Source organism: Oncorhynchus mykiss, chromosome 12, assembly GCF_057628025.1.
Source record: "Oncorhynchus mykiss isolate SJ-2025 chromosome 12, ASM5762802v1, whole genome shotgun sequence".
In the NCBI taxonomy this organism is placed as follows: Eukaryota; Metazoa; Chordata; class Actinopteri; order Salmoniformes; family Salmonidae; genus Oncorhynchus; species Oncorhynchus mykiss.
Window position 1 is genome coordinate 80,383,663 of NC_143033.1, and position 23,590 is coordinate 80,407,252.

The 23,590-nt window shown below is 43.0% G+C and overlaps 2 protein-coding genes and 1 long non-coding RNA gene across 4 annotated transcripts; 2 read left to right on the top strand and 1 right to left on the bottom strand.

The window, feature by feature from the left end:
* Positions 1–1,008: 1,008 nt before the first annotated feature.
* Positions 1,009–5,168, top strand: LOC110538297 (uncharacterized). The gene is made up of 2 exons (XM_021625025.3): positions 1,009–1,514; positions 2,745–5,168. Exon 2 carries the CDS (start codon positions 2,840–2,842, stop codon positions 4,004–4,006), a length of 1,167 nt encoding a protein of 388 aa, XP_021480700.1. The 5' UTR covers positions 1,009–1,514; positions 2,745–2,839; the 3' UTR covers positions 4,007–5,168.
* Positions 5,169–6,298: 1,130 nt separating this feature from the next.
* Positions 6,299–13,576, bottom strand: LOC149979394 (uncharacterized). The gene is made up of 2 exons (XR_016485317.1): positions 13,455–13,576; positions 6,299–6,673 (listed from the first exon to the last, which is right to left on the bottom strand). It is a non-coding gene; the product is annotated as an uncharacterized LOC149979394 (long non-coding RNA).
* Positions 9,764–21,822, top strand: nfil3-2 (nuclear factor, interleukin 3 regulated, member 2). 2 transcript variants are annotated; one of them, XM_021625023.3, is made up of 2 exons: positions 9,764–10,198; positions 17,598–21,822. In XM_021625023.3, the coding sequence occupies exon 2, from the start codon at positions 18,101–18,103 to the stop codon at positions 19,829–19,831; it is 1,731 nt and encodes a 576-aa protein (XP_021480698.2). In that variant the 5' UTR covers positions 9,764–10,198; positions 17,598–18,100; the 3' UTR covers positions 19,832–21,822. The 2 variants fall into 2 exon arrangements, with proteins under 2 accessions (XP_021480698.2, XP_036794434.1); XM_036938539.2 differs by lacking the exon at positions 9,764–10,198 and adding an exon at positions 10,950–11,102.
* The last annotated feature ends 1,768 nt before the right edge of the window (positions 21,823–23,590 follow it).

A 23,590-nucleotide genomic window follows, 5' to 3' on the forward strand; every position in this document is an offset into this window, starting at 1 on the left:
AAGCTATGATCTCTTATTGATGTCACTTGTTAACCCCACTTCAATCAGTGTAGATGAAGGGGAAGAGACAGGTTAAAGAATGATTTTTACACATTGAGACATGGTTTGTGTATGTGTGCCATTCAGAGGGTGAATGGGCAAGATAAATATTAAAGTGCCTTTGAACAGGGTATGGTACTTGGTGCCAGGCGCACCGGTTTGTCAAGAACTGCAACGCTGCTAGATTTTTCATGCTCAACAGTTTTCTGTGTGTTTCAAGAATGTTCCACCACCCAAAGGACATCAGGACTATTTGACACAACTATGGGAAGCATTGGGGTCAACATGGGCCAGCATCCCTGTGGAACACTTTCCACACCTTCTATACTCCTTGCCCGATGAATTGAGGTTGTTCTGAGGGCAAAAGGGAGGCGTGCAACTAAATACTAAGAAGATTATCCTAATGTTTGGTATGCTCTGTGTATGTGTGTAGTTTAACCAATTTAGATTTGAAAACTTTGTCTTTATCTATTTCCAGAAAAAAATAACATGGTTTAAAAATGTATTAATCCTATAGGAACAAGACTGACATGGAGGAAAGAATGTCATAAAGTCTCAAGCTGTTGCCTGCCTATAGTCTGGATTTGAAACTAATTCAGGAGAGACTTTTTTAAACCCAGGATTTATTTTCATAAGATGCTTGGTGGTCATTCGACTGATGCATACAGTATGTTCCACTCTAAAAGCTCATGTGACTGCTGAATTCTGCTGTTTTTATGGAACATTTCATAAGAAGCCATATAAAAAACAGAGAGTATTTCCCTGCACTATATCCCTCCAGACATCTACAGTTTTTTTTTTTTTTTTAGGAATGTCTCCTTTATAATGAGAATGGATTCAGTCAAATGCTTACATAATGACTGCTGGCATTTTCTTTCTCAATTCTATTCCAACAACTCTGATCTATCACTCACTTTGACGTGAAACCGAGCATGCCGTCCCTAAAGCTGATGTTTGGTTGAAGATCATAGGTCTATTGGAAATCTGCAGGGGGAGTGAGAGGGAGCCAGAGTTGGCAATATTACTTAATTGTTACGAAAGGATGGGCTAGCGAGTTCAGTTGATGATGCATGAGCAGGATAACGTTATGTGAGCTTTCCTTTGCCAGGACAGGGGTGGGTCTTGGCATGGAGAGAGGCGGTCTCAGTGAGCGCACCACACATATGCGGCCCATTGGTTCAAGTGAGGATAGGAAACGTCCTCGGCTGAACTTCACCGGGAAAGAAACCAATAGGAGCTGCAGCAATCCAAGTGGAGCAGAAACGCGAGACACAAGGTGTCAGAGAGACTAGTAGCCTAATATTGAGTAGGCTAACAGTAGCCTACACCGTGCAGGAAACAAAGTATCCTGTGTATTCGATGACCCAGTGCTGAATCGAAGCTGCTGAATTATTATGATCGCTCTGTTACATTGTGACACGTTTCTTTAATTGAAAGATCGGTGCTTTTCTGAGACAACGAGACTCCAACTCAAGGTAATTTCACAATTTACACTCATGCGGTGTATTTCAACAGTGCCTTCATTATACTACAGAGAATAGGCAATCGCATAAGGAGCAGAAATGTGACAATGTTGCCTACAACAGAAGCCTATCAATTATGAAGGCTACGATGATTTGAGGTTAAATAATATCAAATATACCAAGTAAAGAAAACTATAGCCAACTTTCGAATCAGGTTTAGATAAAATAAATTTAAATATATTTATATAATATATATGTTTATCACACACAACTACTCCACAAATGTCATTATTAGGCTTCGCCAGTGATCTATTCAAGTAGATAACTTTACAGTCACAGAATTATGATGACTTAAGATGATCTGAATAGATTTAGTGGAACAGGTATGTAATTATGCTTAACAGGACCTTAATTGCAATAGTTTGTTGAAACTTTCATTGCTGTTTAAATACGTTATTTCGTTCCCTTTGTATATCTGACTGAAATGTAGAATGACATCCTCTAAACGGCTTAGAGAAGAACCAGTTCAGCCTTCGTTTAGGGATGTACTGCAGCTAGGTTAATTAACAGTTCGATCTATACAGCGAACCATTGGTAAATGAACGGAGGGAATAGCAGTAGGGCGCGGACTATTATTAACTTGCAAACTAGGCTTGTGCTCTTATAAATGTCATTGAGGCAATTCGATTCCTGAAAGATATAACGTCTGGTCGTTAACTGAAAATGTTAAGCCGTTTTGTTTTAGTCAAATCAAAAATAAACAAAGCAATCAATACAGGTCATTGCGGGGATTTTTCTAGATATTGATACGGTGTGTTATATAACACTATGTTAACCTACATGTAGGCTAACACTGATTTAGTCTGATGAAGCGACTCCAGTTCCAGTCATTGGGTCAGGACAGGGATAATTAATAAATATAAGGCTAAAATGTTATTGTTTTTTCCTCCCAATTCTAAAGAAAGCTTTTATTTAAGAAATATAGATCTTATAATTAACCGTTTAACCTTTAGACTGACAGGAGCCCACTTTGATTATTATATTGTAAACATTTTCAAAAGAGATGTCTGTCTAGCACTTAGTACATCATGGTTCTTATTCAAGAGTCATGTGGGCTTGTTGTGCAAGTAGCTCCAGTTTAACTGGAAAAATGTAATGGGGTTACATAACATTGTGTTGTAACTGGTCTTGCATAACAATTAAATCCCCCTCTCCATTTCTTCTTCCTCTTTTGAACGCTAGGTGGGGGTATTGAAACAATTTACCGCCATACCATTCCACGACACTGGATTTTGAGACACTATCTGAAGAACAGTAAATCTCAACACAGCAAAACCATGAGTGTGACCAGTGAGATGTTTGAAGAAGATTCTCAAGACATGAGGGAGCAGAGCGGTGGAGAGTCCAGTTCTACACCTGGTGGGACCCTGTCCTTCACAGACGAGGCCGTGTCCATCCTGACCTCCAGCAGCCTGCTGGCCCGCTCTCTGCTCGGACGCACCTCTGCTCTGAAGCGCACCAATGATCCGCCCGCCTCTGGGAACCCCCTCAGACGGAAGCGTGAGTTCATACCCAGTGAGAAGAAGGATGACGGCTATTGGGACAAGCGCAAGAAGAACAACGAGGCGGCCAAGCGCTCCAGGGAGAAGCGCCGCGTCAACGACATGGTGGTGGAGAATCGCGTGCTGGCACTGCTGGAGGAGAACGCACGTCTCAGGGCCGAGCTGCTGGCTCTCAAGTTCCGCTTCGGCCTGGTCAAAGATCCCTCCAACACACCCATCCTGCCCCTCCCTGCAGCCCCCTGTGCTCCACAGACCTTGGCTCCACACTACTATCTGAACAGTGGACCAGGGAGCCACCCTGCTGCCCCCGGGGGCCAGTTCAGCATGCAAGGCTCCAGGGACGCTGGCAGCATGTCAGAGGACTCTGGGTTCTCCACCCCTGGCAGCTCCAGTTTAGGGAGCCCCCTCTCCTTTGAGGACCGACTGAGTGATCATGGCAAACTGTCCCCACACAGAGCAGAGGAGCTGGGCTACGAGCTACACCACTCCCCTGCAGAGGCCCAGGTGCACCACAGTGGACACTTCCCTGGGGAGCTCTCCAGAGTGATAATGGGGAAAGTGGAGTCTGGGGAGGGCATAAAGAACTTTCCTCACAAAATGCGCTTCAAGATCCTCAGCAGTGGAGAGGACAACAGGCACAGCCCCACACAGTCAATGGGAGCAAGAGACGGTCCCCGGGAGGCAGTCAACGGACACATCATGTTGGGTGGAGCTGAGGGGGCAGGAGTCTGGCCACATAAGCAGGAGGGAGAGGAGACCCGGAGGGGGCGACAACAGCAAGAGTCCACTCAGTATGGCCAACCTACACCCCTACAGGGCCAGACAGAGTCTCATTATTATACAGAGAACAATGTCCTCAAGTCCCACCTCAGCTCCCTCAGTGAAGAGGTGGCCCAGCTCAAGAAGCTGTTCTCAGAGCAGCTGCTGGCTAAAGTGAACTGAGCCCAGGACTGGGTCAGTGGATGCTCGGTAAACTGTCCCATCCCAGAAGAGGAAGCTCAATCTGAGCTAGCATACTAACTTAACATAAGCACACACACATGGTGAAAATGAGATAGAGGGAAACAGAGACTCTAAACACAACAGTACCTTGGCACGCTGAGCTGCTACAGTGGCAAACCAATGCCCTGGGCCAACTGGACTATGATCCACCCCATATCCTCAATTCAAACTATTTACCTTTATATTTATGAGTGTGTGTATTTTTACCCTCTAATTTTGAGTTGTCCTGATTTTCTTCTCCTAAATCCTAAACTCCTAGACTCCTTATCTGCGCCTCAATTGAGAACAGTTTCTGTAACAAGTCCCATCATCACCTTATGAAAGCACAAAGCTATAGGTGTTGGTTAACTTGTGGCCCTCTGCCCCACACACTGTGAGACCCTCAAAAACACTCTGACACAAGAGAACACTGCCTCACCTCTCCAGAGGATGCTGTACTATTGACAGTCATCTCCACTCTGCATGTACAACAATGCTGCTTCTCAAGGCCACAGAAAAGCAATGTCAGTGATTGAGACATTGAGGTGAACTGGTGCTGAACTAATGTACACTGTAATTCAACTGGAGCTTCAACAAACTCATTATTAGTGCTGTGGCATTGGCACTAATTGGTTTTGAATATGCATGAGGAAAGAACACCACATTCTTTTAAACTGTAAACACAACCATAGAAAGGGCACTGAGGACAGATAACCTGAAAGGTGACGGTCTCCAGTCCCTGAATGAGGACTTTCAACTATTGGCATCTCTTTAATGTATTGCAACACAATGGACTTTGGATGATGACAATTGGAAATCAACTAATACTCTATCATTCCATTGCACAGTCAACAGCATAGCTGTGAGGACAGACACACACCATGTCAATCGTTGAAATGTGATATGCTTCATGTAGGACAACACACTGTGTCTGGCAACTAGTGAAAGTGTTTTCATGTCTCAGTTGAATACTGTTTGTTAGCCTTGTCCAAAGAGTACATGGTCTGTGTAATTACTCGACATGCACTGTAAACTGTATCTAAGTGATGAAAATATTTGTTGTTCTGTGAATATCTGTATGAAAATACATTTTTGTACTCGTGAATAAATCTTTGAAATTAAATATTTTCGTCTCGTTTTGATTATACACTTTCTAATACTCTAAAAGTCAAGCAGCCACTTGGTCAGGGATGGCAACATACAGTATCAGGGATGGGCAACGGCCTGTGAGCCCATTCAATCTGACCCGCAGGAGGTTTGAGTAAAAAGAAAATGTGTGCGACCCTCTGCTGAATTTTGAAATCCCAATGTGGCCCTCGAGCAAAAATGATTTCCCACCCCTGCACTTGATCCTCCCACTGTTAGGACACCATTATATCCACCAAAGCATGCATTATCATAGATTTCCTCCATGTATTAAGTCACTGAGAAAACAACATGTTGCAGTCTAAATGTCTCCACTTACACTGTGGAAATATGTATCTTGCTTTGTCTCACATTATCTAACAGGTGGAGTAATTGTTCTACAATGACTCAAAGATTTCTTCAGGGATTTAGTAGCAGCCTTTGAGAACATAGTTCATCAGTATACACTAAAGTCAACCGTTTAGAATATTCAACCTTATTGAATATCCTCTGTCACATATTTCTCCTGTCTGAGACCTAACTTACACAGAGTTAAGTATGTAGGAAGAGCAGCAGAGCCAGACAGATTGGACAGGTGAGACTATAGAACTTTGTCTATCCAGACAGGAGCAAACGAGTCCTGAGGGGTGGAGTCTGCATGCCAGTCATGATCTAGTGTGTATTAGAGGCCACAGCTACAGAGAAACTGCAATTATAATCATTACAGGGGATTTCAGGGGATGTGGGTGGTATGAGCTAGACTGGGCCTGAAGACACATTCACATTAACGAAATAAGATTTCATCATAACAAACTTAATTACACTCCCTGCACGGCACCCATAGGTTCACTCATCATGCAGATGCTTTACTAAGAGCTTTACCTACTTAGTCTAAGATGTGTCATACCAATGACCCTTTAAACCTATAATTTGTCTGAACATTGTTAATTTCCCATATGAAATCCCTTGACAAACCAAAGCAGATCAGAGCGCGGTAATAAATATAACAGCATAATAACTTTAGAAACCACTAGGTGGCAGCACAGACTACCATTTGTTGAGTAGGCTAGCTGATGGTGCTATTGTTGTCATTCAGAGCACACAGATAGTGACATAGTAGCCTGTGTGTTTATTTCAGTGTGGCAGATTTTATTTGGTGCAGGTGTAGTGGCAAAATTACACCAAGGTTTATTTGCTATGTCACTCAATAACAACACTCAAACCATCAAGTCATTTAATTATTATTTGCCCCTAGTAACCAAACCCTACATTGAATGAGATAGGCCTACCTAAACCAGCATGTGTGTCAATGTAAACAAGTCAAATCAATCAAGATGAAGGGAAAACAAGCTGACAGTAGAACTCTGTAGAGGCGCCATGTATCCACCGGTGCAGAACATCTTCCATTCACTGAGCCCTGTGACGTTCCTATCTCATTACAAAGGAGATGCTCTCCTCAACCTGCAGCTGGCTTCACAGGTTCCTCAGTCAAATTGGGGATTCCTGTAGTGAGAGTGGGAGGAAGAGGACGGGTGGGGGTGGAGGAGAGGAGTGAGGCTAGTTAATGAAGCTACTACTGCATCAGCACACTACTACACAACCACCCCCAATAACACACCCCTTAAACCGCAACCCCCCTGCTACTCCCCTCTCCATTCTGTCCCCGCTGTTTTCAGCGGGAGATAACGCCGGTTGCTAGGCAGGAAGTGTGACAGTTGCCATGGGAACCTATGCATACGTAGCTAGGAGGGGGAGTGGTTGGGTGGGGTGGGGTGGGGTACAGAGGGAGTGGGGGGGGGGGGGGGGGGGTGCGTCAAGTTCACGGCCAATGCTTCAGCTCTGAACAAAGAGGAATGGGAGAGAGAGGGGTATAATGGAAGCATGCCGGTGCTTGGTCCATGTTTGGGGTTCTCTCCAGATGATGAGATGGACATAGAGTAGGCAATGAGTGGCATCTTCAGGTAAACAGCAATTAATAGACATAGAAAAATGAGGACCAATCCTCTAAGCCTCCATATGACCCAAATTAATGAAACATCTATATGCATTTGCTCTCAAGGTTGTTTCTATCATTGACATGAGGAAGGTATTGCTGCATGCTCGCTACCTCCATTCATTATCCACAATACAAAGAAACACATAGAAAACCTTTCACGAATGGTGAGTCAACCTGCTCATTTGTGAAACAAATGAGGCATATGGAGGCGCACTTATGTCTGTGACGCTGTGTTCAATAGCACAATGATACACAATAAAATGCATGGCATTGCAGGTAGATACACAAAGTGCATTTGAAAGCTCAAGTGGGTCGGTTGAAGAAAGAGAGAAAGAGAGAGAGAGAAAGACAGAGACAGAGAGCATATGCTGAACAAAGACTGAGCCTGAAGTCAGACTTCAACCCTCCATTCCCTGCTGCTCTCTTCGGCCACATGAGAAGTAACCAGGGCCTTGAAGATAATGAGAGAGATCTATTAAAAGCATCTGCAATTGGAAACAGCCCTCTAGGCATTCAGCCAGTCCTTTTGTTCCAATCAAAACTGCCGTGGACACAACAAAATGCATTAAATAATACCGTTATCGCTCCAGTTGTTTCCATGGCTCTCTGTTGACGCAAGACAGAACAGGCACAGGTTGTAAGGTCAGATAGTGGAGGGCAGATGGACTGGAGAGAGGAAGAGGATGTAATCATCAAAGCACAGGAGATCACAGTCTACCTCCTAACCATGAGCCTGTCCCACCAGGAATTCATTTACCAGAAAAAAAGAAGAATGAGAGTGAAAATGAGCAGTCAACCTTCCCCTTGCTGTAGCTACATGGCATCTTCATATCCAGCTAGGACATAGGCCTAAGATATATTGCTCATTCCAAGTCAAGATGCACATTAAATGAGCAAAAGGATATGGATATTTCAGACAAACAATTTTTGTCAAGGGTCACAGATTACATTCCAAAAGTCTGAACTCCATTTCAATCATTTCACCCTGTCATTACTGTACTGAGTAACACATTACTGAACTGGCAATAACAGCAATAAATACAATTGCAGTCAAATTTTAGTTCACTATTTGGGAAGTACCAAAAACACACAAATTCAACCAATGTGTTACAATTGTGTATTTAAAACTATGTAAATTGCTACCTTCTATATGGTGTAAGACGACAGGGGGCTTTAATGATCAACTAAGACTTTCTTTACTGAATGGTGTGCATTGTACATGTAATGCAAAACAAGACAAATCGTGTGTCATAAGAAGAAGGATGCCAATAAAGTAGCCTACAGTATAATGTCTCTATCAGATGAGAATGAGGTACTGAGCTCTTGAGATTCAAGCGGTTATGCAAAAACCGTAACCAGATGCATGAACCACAAGGCTACAGCTGCTGGAAATGAGAGCCAATGTCACAACAAAATCAGACAACTTACTGCAATGTGTCTACAAATTACTAAAACTCATTTTCATCCTGTTCTTGTTTGGCATGAGTGATCAACCTGTTCTCAGACTAGACGTAAAATAGTAAACGGAAATCTGGCACACTCAAATTAGCATGACATGTTACGTCTGGATTGGTTGCATTTTATTTATTTTTTACATTTTAGTCATTTAGCTGATGCTCTTATCCAGAGCGACTTGAGTGCATACATTTTAATATTTTTTTTTGTCGGGTGGATAGGTGGGCATGTAACGCGTGTTCGAATTTCATCACAAACAACTTGAACATTTTAGCTAATTTGCAACTATTTAATACTTTTGAGCTACATCCTTCCCCAAACCCTACCATTAACCCTTTAACCGAACTCCTAACCTTAACCTCACAGAAGGTGTTGCTGAGGAGAGAACAACTCATCACATGGAAACCATGTGTTTGATGAGTTCGATACCATTCAATTAATTCCATTCCAGAGATTACTATCAGCCCGTCCTCCCCAATTAAGGTACCACCAACCTCCTGTGCTTAACCCTAACCTTAACCCCTAAAATATCATATGAATTGTAATTGGTAACATATCATACGAAATGTAATTCGAAATGGATGATGGACATCCACAAATGAATACATACCATACCAAACATAACAGCTAATTTGAGTGTCCTGGATTTTCACTTACTATATTATGTCCACCCCTGAATCCAGGTTGCAGCGAAGTGCATGTCACAATTGTATGTGGCCATGTCACAATTGTAACAGACCATTGTAGCTCCTGATAAATGTGTCCGACTAGATTCAAACCCATGTCACCTGCTCCATGTTAAGCTAAAGCCTAGGCTAGGCAGGTTATGCATTCATTCTTCTGAATATGAAGAAAGAACTACTCATGTGCTAATGAGGGACAATGTGAATAGATTTTGGTTTGCTCATTAGAATAAAGCTGAAAAAATAAAGCTATATTTAAAAGGGCGAAACTGAGCCGTCTGGAGTAATTAGGCCTATCCATTCAATAAAGGGGCACACATTTCTCCCCTAAACAACAGCTGTTGGATACAATTGTTTCTTTATATATCTTCTGCTGAAGGCTTGTTTCTAAAAATGTCTCCCCACCATTCCATTTGTCCAAGTCTCTCTCTCACTCTCTCTCCCTCTATTAACCTAATTAGGGGTATCTCACCCTACATCTCAGCAAGTCTGACTTATTCCCTCCCCTCTCTCCTCTTCCCCACCTCTCTGCAACAGTATTCGAAGGAGAAGAAAGGGGAGGGGGCAGATACGGAGCGCGCGAGCGAGAAACAAAACGTGACTAGGCACCCAAAGACTTCTGTTATGCAACTACTGACCTACTAACATACAATTGGAGACATTGAGAGAGCGAGGAGGAAATTGTAGCACGTCTCTAACGTAATAAGAGAACATATTCAAAATAAGCGACACAGAATTCATGCTCACATACAGGCACTAATCACAGAGCTCGCACTGTACTTGAAGGACGATCGCACATTTGAATTCGATAGTAGTCGGAAATAGGAATTGTTGAACAGAAGCGTGGATGTTATATTAGACTTCGCACGGTGGGCTTTTATTTACACATACAAGGTAAGCATTTATTTTTATATGGATTGCCTTTAAATGTCCCGTCGATTCGTGTGTATAATGTGAATTATTATTATTGAAAACAATTAAATTAAATTGTTTAATAATACCAATTTCTGTGTTACTTAGTGGCACTTCGATTAAACTTTTCATCATTTTTGTTTTGCATGAATTTCAAATTCACTGATACATTGTTGCAACCATTTTGGCACAACGGGAAGTGTTTATAATGTTGGTGACGGACGTTGAACCATATGTATGTTCTGTCAAGGCGAGGCGTTTTCCCCCTATTTAGTGGCAGAATGTATAGGGAGGGGGGTGATAAGGAGAAGGGGAGCATGGAATTTCTTCAGAACAAGGAACGCTGGGTGGCAGGGGCCACAGAAGACACACTTATTTGGAGTAGCTTCACTTCCCCCCATCACAGTAGAGTTGTGAAAATATTGAAAGATACAATAACTTGAAATACGTTAAAAGTATTATTCTTTGGATAAATTCCTCTATTCTTTAGTAACAAAATTATGGACATTTATTTCAGCAACATAAATTAATTTACCAATTGTAAATTATATAAAGACAGTTCTATATAGTTCTATATATATATATATATATAACTATATAGAACTGTCTTTATATAATTTACAATTGGTAAATTAATTTATGTTGCTGAAATAAATGTCCATAATTTTGTTACTAAAGAATATATATATATATATATGACATTGTAATTGAAATGCTTGTGAGTTAAAATGACACTGTTAAGACTTGGAACGGCATGGTAAGGCTTTGAGTCCATGGGAGGCAACTGGAAAAAATTCCCTGTCGGTCTACACCTGGACTCCGGGTTAGACGTAAAAATGGTCAACTAAATCCAGGACACTTCAATTAGTACGTTGTGTTTCGTATGGTATGTATTCATTTGTGGATCAATCTTCCATTTCGTATGATAAATTACGATTCCAATATGTTACGAATTGCAGTTAGTTGTGGCTGGTGGCTAATGCTAACATTAGCTAAGTGGCTAACATTAGCTAGCTAGGGGTTATGGCTAAGGTTGGGGATAAGGTTAACTTTAGGTTAAAGGTTAGGGGAAGGGTTAGCTAATATACTAAGTAGTTGACAAGTATTAAAAGTAGTTGCTAATTAGCTAAAATTGTCCATGATGAGATTCAAACACGCAACCTTTGGGTTCCTAGACGTTCGCGTTTTACGCCCACCCATCCACACTACTTTTGTTTTTGCCATAAGTAACCATCTGTGTTTGTAACCATACCAAGCGTAACATGCATTTATTTGAGTGTCCCGGATTTACGTTTACTATGTTACATCTAGTCTATCAGACCAGTCTGGTCTGAGGCAATGATGGTCTGAGGTCACACTTCTCTCCATCACATGTAGTAATTTGTGAAAGGTTAGCCAACCCGTTAACCCTTCCCCTGCTCAGTGGGGCAAACTGAATATAGAGTAAGGCTACTAGAATATTGTGCTGTCCTACATCTCTGAAAACATTGTTTTGGATGTGAATGAAAGTCTAAAGTATTGGCTGTTTTTGTAAGGTGAGCTGGATATACTGGGCATGTTTATTTCTGTCCTTATTTAGGCTGCTGGGTCAAATGTGAGCCTATCTCAGTCTTGACAAGTTGTTGGATTAGCCTATGGGTAGCGAATGCAACAGGGAAACAAGCTATGTGCAAGAAACTTGCTTTTGCCTTGAATGATTTCCCCGGGGATCTGTTATAATATGCAAAAGGTACATTTATCAGACACACCACAAAGACTAGTGGTATGTTCAGAGACACCACCGAGAGTAATGGTATGTTCAGAGACACCACAAAGAGTAGTGGTATGTTGAAGGGGGCTAAAAATCGTGTGATGTGACGTAGATATGTGCCTGCCGTGTAGGCTATTAGTTATATTGGGAAACCATTTTAGACAATGTAACGCTCTACAGCAACTATGTAACGTGCATTATAGTCTCCAATTCCGTATCAGCATCACTGTTGCGCGCTGCTTGTCCATCTCAACGTTTAGCCTATGCAGTTATTAGGCTACATGCATATAATAATTAATACTGCACACACACTTGTTGTAACTTGTTTTATAAAAGACTATCCTGCTCAGTCTGTATGTTGAAAGTACCCCCACACTGCATGTGGGAATGATTGTGGAATGAGTGCCCCCGGTGCCCGCAGCTCATGCGTTTGCTGTTTGGTGATGGCATGCGCAGTTGTGTCTTGCCTACTTTTGGTGCCGCGGTAAGGGTGTAGGCTATTCACACTATTCATGTTTTCTTGAAAAGTCATACCGGAATTATATCTCACGAAAAGTTCATCAATACCATATAGTTTAGAATATAGCCTATGGTACAGGTGTGCTATGCACAATGGGAAATTACGCAAAGCATTTGGTTATGCGTTCAATTTTTGTAACACATTGCACTAAAGGCTGTAGTAATGGTGCGGGTTGCATAATAAATCATTTAAGTAATTAAAACATATATAGGTAGGGGAGATGACGCAATCAGCGGAAGCCTCTATTGTGTGTTGCTGAGGAGGGCTAATTTTTTGGCGCATAAGGTGGACCACTATGCCAGCTCCAAGTGTAGGTTGCATTAGTCATAACGGGGAGGGGATGTGCTGCAGAGCCCCCTATAATACCAGAATAAAAACCTACCAAAATGAATCCTAGCTGGCGTAACAAAGACACCCAACCCATTCATGCAGAACAGAAACACTGATGGGCAGCAGATAAACGCGCCAAATAAACATTTAGGTTTCCTTCATATCGTAGTGATACACAATTAGAAACATATTCATTTAGCCTTTATACATTTGGGTTTCCTTCATATCGTAGTGATACACAATTAGGAACATATTCATTTAGCCTTTATACATTTGGGTTTCCTTCATATCGTAGTGATACACAATTAGGAACATATTCATTTAGCCTTTATACATTTGGGTTTCCTTCATATCGTAGTGATACACAATTAGGAACATATTCATTTAGCCTTTATACATTTGGGTTTCCTTCATATCGTAGTGATACACAATTAGAAACATATTCATTTAGCCTTTATACATTTTCTTCAATCCTCACCTTTCTGCGCTACACCCCTTTTCTGTAGGATTCATGAACCTTTCCATAAATTGCTTGTAATTGCAATACAATGATCAGCTACTATATTCCTTATTGTATTAGTAGGCTATTGCTAAAAACATGGTAATAACATGGCTAATTATCATGAGGATGATATTACCTTTGTTTCACTAGAGCAGCGTGCACTATGTCTTGTTTCACTCCTATTGTAGTTGATGGTAAACAATGTGGAGTGGGGTTTATCCTGACCCGCCTGACATTCTCAGGGTTTCCTGGCACAATGAAAGATAATGAAGGATAGAGTAGGTGCTTTGTTATTGTGCTGCTGTGGCTGGGAGGGAGAGGCAGAGAAGTAGGCCAAGGGAGCACATGTGACTGGGAAACACATGGACTGCACTGGGTCACTCCTTTTTTCCCCTGTTTAACGGAGGCTGATATGGCTGTGTTTATGGAACAAGGAGTTGGCTTGGAACTCCGCCTGCATGTCCAAGAATGTGTACTTTTTCTTGGGAAGATAAACCCATTCTTGGACGATATTTGGGGAGACCCCTTCTACGATGTGCTACTCTAAATATTGCGATATCCGATATTATCGTTCTGCACCGTTAATGACTAAATCATTCTAGACTGTGCCATTTTTGTACCTATTTACACTGGTATAGTCGCCTTCTCATTAAATAATCTTAGTGTTGACTGGGAAAAAATAAGGCTTAGTTAATTCATTTAGACTTAATTTTCAACATATTGATACAGCACATCACAATATATTGTCAATGTCAAATGTCCCTATTCTATTTACTCATATATCGGCCCAACCCTACTTGGAATTTTTGAAAAATACATCTATTTGCATTCTTCCCCAGTGGGGGCAGTTCAGTTCCTCAGTCTCAGTGAAAATTGGCACTGCGGTCTGGGGGCCTCCTCCTTATTTTACACCTGCTCCCATTACTTTAAGAGCTCAACAAAAAAACAGCTTTTGCACTCAAGCCCCACCAAATATAGCTTTGTGGTTGTTTGGACCCAATAATTGTAAATGGCATACATTTAGATTCTCTTTGATCACTTCACAAATGTAACCAAGCCCTTTCCTGTGGTAGAATGACTTTATATTTATTAAGTATAACCAGGATGTGTGCTAATGTTAAACAGAGCTATCAGTAACAGATTCATACTCTGAGATGCAGCTTTTTGTTCACCTTTTATCATGAAATTGGACATGGAATTCATTATGGTCTACCACAAGCGTAGGAGTGTTCCATTGAAACACAGAGCCTCGTAAGCATATTAGATGGGTGAAAAGGGAAGCAGTAGAATTTCTTACTATTTGACATTTGTTCTGGCAGGTCACACTACATTTGTCATAAAAACACATTAACCTTTCATTGGCAATCACTATTTCAGTACCCTGCGGTTAGTTATAAGATACACTATTGAAGTGGGTAGGTTTGATGCTTAGATGTTCTGATTATCAGGTAAGGGTGGCACGCTGTGCTTCGGGTGGGATACACACTTATTATGATGCTCTATTCCTGTAGCAGTAGTGGGAGACTAGGAGCTTGTGATGCATTAATCGGCAAACACTCCAGCTCCATTCATGTCTCCAGCTAATTCCAGCCGCCCGCAGAGGAGATGAGCAGCTTAGTTTTTTTTTAAGTCAATCTGTTTGCGCAGTGTAAGTGTGTTGTTCGATCAGGAGGGATTGATGTTGACATGATTAGTTTCCCCCCCCCTTTTTTAATAAAAAAAAAACATTTGTTGCCATGGGTGATATGTTGTTAACGCTGGTACAGTACCCCGTTTGTTTACATCCTGCGAGGTGCTATCATCTGAGCTCATTTTCCCCTGTCTTTTGTCTACCTTCTCGCAATCTTTGTCCCTCTCTCCATGCATCTTTCACCTCTATAAATAGAGTACGCTCTAATTCTCTGTTTCTCTCTCCCTGCCTCACCCGTGGTTCCACTGACCTATATTCCAGCATGCCGTGTAGGCACTAGTCAGAGCCAGGGTTTACTGAGTGGTCCCTGGTTTCTGTGGTCTTTCCACTCTTTCCCTCCTACCCCTAAGCCACACACAAATGGCTTGTGGGAATGAGGACCTTAAAGTACTGCATTTAGCAGTGCAAGATCAGGCCCTGTCTCAACTGTTTTTCCAGGCATGATCGTAGCCTGTATCCCTATTTAGTCTCCACTGGGACCCAAATGACCCATACCTAGAAGGGTTGTCGTCATTTTGTTGGAAGCAAAACATTTTGAATTTAAAAACTAGGGCTGTAATATCCCATCTAGATTTGGCTCGTTTTGTTGCTGAATTGTGCCTGGAAAGAGAAATTGGTGTTGAACCCACATTTGAAAAGTGTAGAGCAATTTTGCCCCAGACTCCAAGGAGAATATAACCCATGGAAAAGACAGATTATGAGATTACAGAGGCAAAGAGGATCAGTGTGTCTCAACTCATGTTGTTCATTAAGAAAATGAGAGTACATGAGGCAGGGATGAAACAACTCCTGTTGGCCAGCAACTAATTTGATTTATGTAATTTAATTTAAAGCATACAAAACCAGTTTAATGGAACCATGGAACAAGGGAACAGTCTGAATGAGTTCTCAAATGTTCCAGGAAGAATCCATCCTCGATGCCTGTTGAATTCTTTTGCTTACCTCAAGTCACCTGTATGGAATGGAATTGATATTGAACCAGTTAGTCAGCAACACAGATAAAATAACTGGTACACAACCAGCAGAGACAAATTGGAAACATGAAAAGAGACACTGGAAAAGCCATTTGGCTTATTCATGAAAATCATACTTAAGAGGTTTGGCTAGTGGCACATCTATCTCTGTTTACCTCATTACCAGGAGAGTCCCTGTTGAGCAGGTTCCCAGACACTTCATAGTTATGAGGCTGACCACCCTGATGTCATAATTCAAGAGAGCTTGGCACATTCTCCTCCCCCCTCCTTCCTGAGACTTGACCTATATTCATTAATTAACCCCCCATATCCTTATCCGCCCTTACCTTAAAATCCAGTGCCCTCTCCACCGCTTTTCCTTGGCAGGGAACCTTTGTCTTCGTTCACCGCCAGGGACTGGTTGTCCAAATATAATATGAATCTTTACGGTTATTACACTTACAGTAAATTCTCCAATTCATGATAATTTCTATGTAAACATAGTGGGCTGTTTCTTAATATGGTTGTTTTGGAATCTTTGTTCCTGACCTAGAATTCTAAAATGGAATGAGGGGAACCCTACACCCACTGCACCTGGGTGATTCACTGTTCTGGCTCTTAAAATACATTTGCCTGAAATACTATTTAAGAGCAGCCATGAAATAAGTCAAAAATGGCTGTTTAAAGCTTACAAATTCAATTTCCAATCATTCCATGTGTTCGAATGATGTAATTTCTGGTAGTGTTACTGTTTCTGAGTTTACATGGTAATCATGTGTTCTCAACTTGGTTGCCAGACACACAGTTGTGATTACAAAGGCGGAGGAACAATGTCACAAATAGCAAATGTATAATGTCTTACACAGAAAAATATAGTAACTAAGAAACTACTATATTTGCCTCATGTTTATTACACCATGCAAGTCAACGTCAACATGCAGGGCTAAACGCGTCCACATGCTTCCCAGACGAAACAGTTCGGAAGAGTTTGTGCATACATTGTGTAAGGGTACGGAATCGTTTTCATGCACATTTCATGCAGAAATACTGCACCAAACATCTCAATTATATGTACAATTGTGCGACTAACATCTCCTCTGCTAAAACGTAAAAATTCATGACAGATTTCTTGATTTAGTCATTCTGACTATTTTGAGGAAGTGTATACTGACTACGGCGTCTCAAAATGGACAAAGTACTATTGTCGCTTTTTTTTTTCTAGTTTTCCAAGCGAAGGTATTTTTAAGTTAAGGGAGTATGCAAGTACACTCGTTCGGCAAGGCGCCAGCCGAACTGAAGCATGCTGACACCTTAAGGGGTCATGGACCATCGACAGAGAAGCTCAATAGAAGGGCCATGAGGTCAGACAGTGGTTACTAGGGTCTAGTGGTTGCCAGGTGTAACAATTCAGTCAAAGCCAGACATACAGAACATAGATGAAAGCAGAAGGATGTGAGAAGGAGCGTATTATTAATTATTCCTCAAAATTCTTTGATCACCAGCCATGCCAAAAACTAAAATGGATTTAATTAACAATGACATAAAGAAGATATTATTCCTTCAATCTGAATGCATAGTGGTCGACAGCAGTCCACGAGGATTAAGAGTTTTGCCTTTTCTTTCTTTGTCTCCTCAGCCTTTCATCTTGCAACCTACTGGAGAAGGAGAGGTAGCGCCGCTCCCAAGAGACTGACAAGCCGAGATAGACTGAGTGACCTACATCCTGCAACACGCCTGGAGCAGTAGAGCACTTCTCTGTCTGCTCAGCACAGCGCTCTCGCAAAAATATTGAAAAACAAAACAGAGAAAAGGTTAGAGAATTGCTCGGTGAAGCTTGTCACATTCTCCACTCCAGGAACTCTTTTTTTTCTTCTCTACAAAGCAGCTTTGACCCACTTTTCTGTGAGAAAGCTGAAGAGACTTGCCTAGAGAAAGGCTGAACATACATTGGATAAATGAGGGGAATTAACGCAGAGTTCCACCGTTTCTTGATCTTCTTGGCCAGTTTAGACACTTGAACTATAAGCTCATTCAATCAGTGAGATATAGCTGAATCCCACTGTTCCTTATCACCCCATTCCTTGAGTTTCCTTTCCAGTGGTTGTAGCAATATTCCAAACTTTCCTCCACTGTGCAACAATGGAATGCCTGAATTCACAACTCCAATCAGCAAGCTCAGAAAATAACCTGGACAGCCTAGAGACATACTCTAACTACGAAGAGTCTCTCCCATCGCCTCAAGGAACCCCCTCTCGCCAGGGGCGTCTCGTCAAGCCCAGCATGAATTGCAGACGCAAGCGTGAGTTCATCTCTGATGAAAAGAAGGATGCATCCTATTGGGAGAAGCGCCGTAAGAACAACGAGGCGGCCAAACGCTCCAGGGAGAAGCGACGACTGAACGACATGGTGTTGGAAAACCGCGTCATGGTGCTGAATGACGAGAACTGCCGCCTGAAGACGGAGCTGCTGCAGCTGAAGCTGCGCTTTGGCCTTATCAGCACTGCCTCCTACATGGAGAAGAGCCAGCAGCTCACTAGTGGAGGCAACAATGGAGGCAACGGGAGATCCTCCACATCCAATTACTACTCCAGCGGCTACTCCAGCAGCTCCCAGGTGATGATGAACTCTGACTCCTCGGAGACTGAGCAGTCAGGCAGCGGGGGGGGGCATAATCAACTGGTGGCGTACTCCCCCCATGGGTCCCTTTCAGACATGTCAGACGGGTCCTCCCGGGACAGCCCAGAGCCTGCGGTCTACGCGATCAAGCAGGAGGAAAGCAGCCTGGAGATGGACATTGAAAGCAGCATGTTGAATGTCCACCATAGCCTGTCCTCCACACATCACCAGGAGGTGATGGAGTCGGTCTACCACAGCCAACAGCACCACTCCTACCACCACCAGGAGAGCATCACAAGCCAGACCAGTCAGGTCCCTCCACCCACCCAACAGAGGAGTGTCATCCTCTACCGCTCCAGTAGTGCCTCCTACCCTGGGGAGAGCCAAAGGCAGCAGGACATAGACCAACAGACAGCCCAACAGCAGAGTTCTCAGGCCAGCCATCTGGCCCAGGCTCGAGAGAGCCACACAGAGAGCTCAGAGAGACTGGCAGAGGTGACCAAGCAGATGGAGAGGAAGACACTAGACTCCCCTCCGTACCACTACTCAGACTGCCACAGCGAGGCAGGAGAAGGGCAGGTGTACAGAGCTCTGCAACAGGAGCAAAAGACCCAGACGGGCCTCGCTCCAGACATCCTCCAAAAACAGGAGGCCGTCACGTCCCACCTGTACCACAACCAGGCTAGTCACTGCTATCTTAGCACCCAGGACGAGGAGCCCCCCATACTGACCTATGAGGGCGGGGCCAGGAGTGAGGGGTACTACCAAGAACACTCAACCTCAGGCAAAGACACCTCCTCTAGTGACAATGACCCCCGCAGCTCTGACAAGGATGCCTCCACGGACGACGAGTCCCCGTCTTCCTCCTTCTCTGACGCCGGGAGTTACCTCCAGCACCTGTCTGTCTCACACCAGCCAGGGTCCCCTCTGCCCTCCCCGCAGGGCTCCTCCCAATGCCAAAGCGGGGACACCCAGGCAGAGGTTAAGGGCACTGCCCTGCCTCACAAACTGCGTCTCAAACACAAAGCCATGAGCACCCAGCAGAACTCTCCCACCACCCCTCCTCCTTCCTCTATCCTACCCCTGCCCCAGCACCCTTACCTGGCCCTCATGCAGCAGCAGATCGGCAAAGAGAGGGAGAGTGAGCGCCAGCCCCCCACAGGGTTCTATAAGCAGCCGTCCTCAGCTGAGTCAAGGAAGGAGAGTGAGAGAAAGGAGTCGTCAAGCGGACGCCATAACAACAGCCGAGACTAAGTGCCTATAGAACACTTGAGGGCAACACAAATTTGTTGAGGTTCCTTACATTGTGAGGTGTCTCTGATGTTGCCTTAGATCAAAATACGCTCTTTCCCTTTCCCCTCCTCAATCTCAATCCACTATCGTCCCTTTACCCCCATCTACACCACCTTCATGTCCTGGGACTAAAAAGCTGTACTGAAGCCCAAAACAGGGCTGGACTTCTGGGGGAACAGTATTCTATGTGTATATATTGTATATACACTTTTCAGTTCTTGCATCTTCTCCATAATTACAGAAGGACTTTTGTTTATAAATGAGAGGAGGGAGGAAACTCTTTCATATCATTTTTCGTCAAACCACAGTTGGTCATTTCAAATGAGAATATAAGTTGACCATTATCGGAACTATACTGTCAGCTTTCATTGCCCCTCCTATGGTGCACATCTGGCTTTAGACAAACATAGCAGCAACATTCTGGGAACATTCTTGACCAAAGATGCAACAAAATGAGAAATTCCATCCCTCTTCCCTAACCCTACCAATCCATATATCCCTTCCCATCTCCATGATCTCACACAGCCCATCCATTATCTTTCTTGTTCAAGCACTTGGTTTGTATATTACTGTAAATAATACACAATAATTTATAAATATATATTTTTGAATAAAACAAACAAAAATGTCACAACAATGTGACAAACTGTTGAGGCAAGAAAGGACTTGGACATTATCATCCTGTTTTTGTCAGAATTACTGTACAGTCACATTGTGTCTACTGTTGCAAACTCCACTTAAGTTAAAACGTCTTTAATGTCATCACTTTAACTCTGTTTGCAGAAACATGGCCAATAGCTTTTGAAATGCAGCTTCCCTGTTATTGCAGTAGATCTTTAAGATCTTAGACAGCATTCAATCAAAGTCAATCTGAGACAGAACTAGGCTGCTGGCCTAAAGTTGAGCATCATCAACAGTCTAGACTTCCACTGTTCCCATCTCTTAGCCCAATGTATTTATTCCTATGCCCACATCTGCAGAAAAGCCAATAGGAACATAGACTAAAATATGAATGTGTATAAACTTTAAGGTATAAAAGCTCAAGTTAAAACCGTAAAGTGGGGACATATAGGGGAGAGAGTTATTTTAAATATAGTAATATCATCTAAATGATATCTGTATGATATTTGAACTCTGAGTGAGGCCACCTAGTCTCCTCTGCAAATCAACACAATGCACTGAGCTCAGAACCTCAGGCTTCTAACCTGATGTCGATCCATGTGCGCTAGACACACAGAGTTAAACCCAGAAACTAGGTAATTGGATCTCTGAAACAGAGGCTAATTTACTATATTACACAAATAGCCCATGACGTTATAAAAACCTGGTTTAGAATAAGAGCTATTGCAATTCAGTTTTGTAAAAACCAAGGACAATCTCTACTTTGTTAATAAAATAGGGATTTCCCCTTTTTCTAATGTGCCTCTGTAGTGTAATACATGGGGCATCCACCCCCGGCCTTTATTTTCCTCGTTTTGGGTGACAATGAGAAGCCTGCACTGTACCACACAGTTTATAAAGTATATGTGCCATGTTTAGCTTTTTGCCACTTGTGTATAAATGTAAAGCTTTCACTCTCTGACAACACTGTAATGTTAATGTCATTGTTTTATTTTCTGAAGTGTTGTTCTGTTACTATCTTCGTGTGTCTTTCTCCTATAGACCGTGATGATGTATTTGCTCCATACCCCCATCCTCCCTTTTGTCAATGTGTTTTAAATCAGTGATGCTTGTGTTTTTGCTGATGGTTTTATGAAAAAGATTCAAGAAGGACAAAAAAGATGCAGACGAGACTAGTGTGGTGTTTAGCAGTAGGTGGTGTCTAGGTCGCCACCACCCCTTTTTGACATGGCTGTGTATGTAAAGACACTAATATTTATCATGGAAGATGGATGCATTTCAAGATTGAAAACAATAAAAAGGTTGTTGAATTTCTCAACATATCGTACAAATATTGTTAGATTTCTCCTTTCTTTACTTTTGTCTATGGGGGTCACACACAGTTCATGATGGGTCTGTTTGAAAATCAGCTGTGCATATGCCAGACAGATAAAGACCAAAACCTCCCTGTAGTTATCACTTGATACTGAAAACAAATTGGTTCATAGGTTAGTTATAACACTGCAAAGAATAATAATAACCATATGCTAGCTAGCGTAATAAACAAACTATAATTTATACCAGAGCAGCTGCTGACAACCAACATTCTTCTATGGTCATTTGAATCACTGCCTACTAATTGAACACAGCCACAAAGCGGAGCTGCGAGGTACAATGATTAGACAGACACAATCTAAATTAAGGCAAGACACAAATGATAGCCTAACCTAGTTGTTTGTAACCACAGGCATGTTTAACAGAGACTCTTGAAGTCCTCATCTCTTTTAGCAGGTGTGGGGACACCCTGTTTCCAGTCCTCACAAATAGCTTGCTCCCTGGGCTCCTTACTTTCCTGACACACAGGATTAATTTGAAATGAGAGGCGCTTTGGAGTGACACACTGACACAGACAGACCGCCAGTCTGATCTACCTGATGTAACAGTGGCCTACTTCCTGCCGCTAACTCTCTATAGGCCCGCGGACCTACGCACGCAGGACAGAGATGTACCCGTACGACCACACTAAACACAAACGCCCTCAGACGTACGCGCACAGACATACACCTACAGATTTCCCCCCCCCCCAACGGAACAGAGGACCTCTCTTATGCCCCAGTCCACTTTATAAAGGCCTCATTCAACCTGACACAAACCACTTTACCCAGAGGGAAAACTGGGCAAGCTTCCTCTCCTTCTCTAAGCCCAGTCCTAACATAACTCACAGCCTGTTCTCAGGCTCTCACTCAGCAGGCATGTCCATGCCTCTTCCATGGCTCTCTTCCATGGCATGTCCATGGCTCTGACCTACAAAGTAAGTGCAGAAATAGTTCCAGAAATAGTCTGTCCCTGCTGCCAGCTCTCCAGGCCCAGGTTCAGTGTCACAGCAGACCTGTCATGAGAAGAATACATGGGGATGGAAATCAAGGCAGAGCCCAGTTGGGCAGCGTCTTTTCCTCATTCCTATCTTCTCTGCCGCCCTCCCAAAACACACAACGAGGTTAGGTTCATTACAACACAAAGACAAAGGGAGGGAGTGACCTGGACTAAGCCTGCAAACAAAGCAGCTCTTTGAGGGCTGACACCTCAATGCCCTTCACAAACTCACACAAAATATTTTTGCCTTGCGTTCATCCTATGCTTGGTCTGGGTGGTGCGACTGATGTCACCCTGCTATAGTGTCAAGGTGACATTCCCTGACAACTGCAGCACTCGTCTTGATTCTGCTGTGTTAGACCTTTTCCTGATTTGATTGGCGTACGTGGTCGCTTGCATAAACAGGTTAGGAGAAAAGTAGGTCAACTTGAGAAAGTGGAATGAGAGGAAGATGAGAGGGAGGGAGGGAGGGAGGGAGGGAGGAGAGAGAGGTTGGGGCTGGAGGGGACTGGATGTGCAGGTCACAAAATGATTCCTGCAGAATAGACCTCCTGGCAAACAAAGCACAAACAAGGCTCTCCAGTTACCTGGCTGTCCCTCCCAGCCTGGGGAAGAGGGTCAGTGGAGCAGCCAGCGTGGGAGGGGGCCACAGGATTACACAGCCCTGTCTCATGTCCAGTGTGACACGCTGCAACCTTTTCACACATTTCTGGGGCAGGTTGCAGACACCTCTGGGTTTCACAGCAG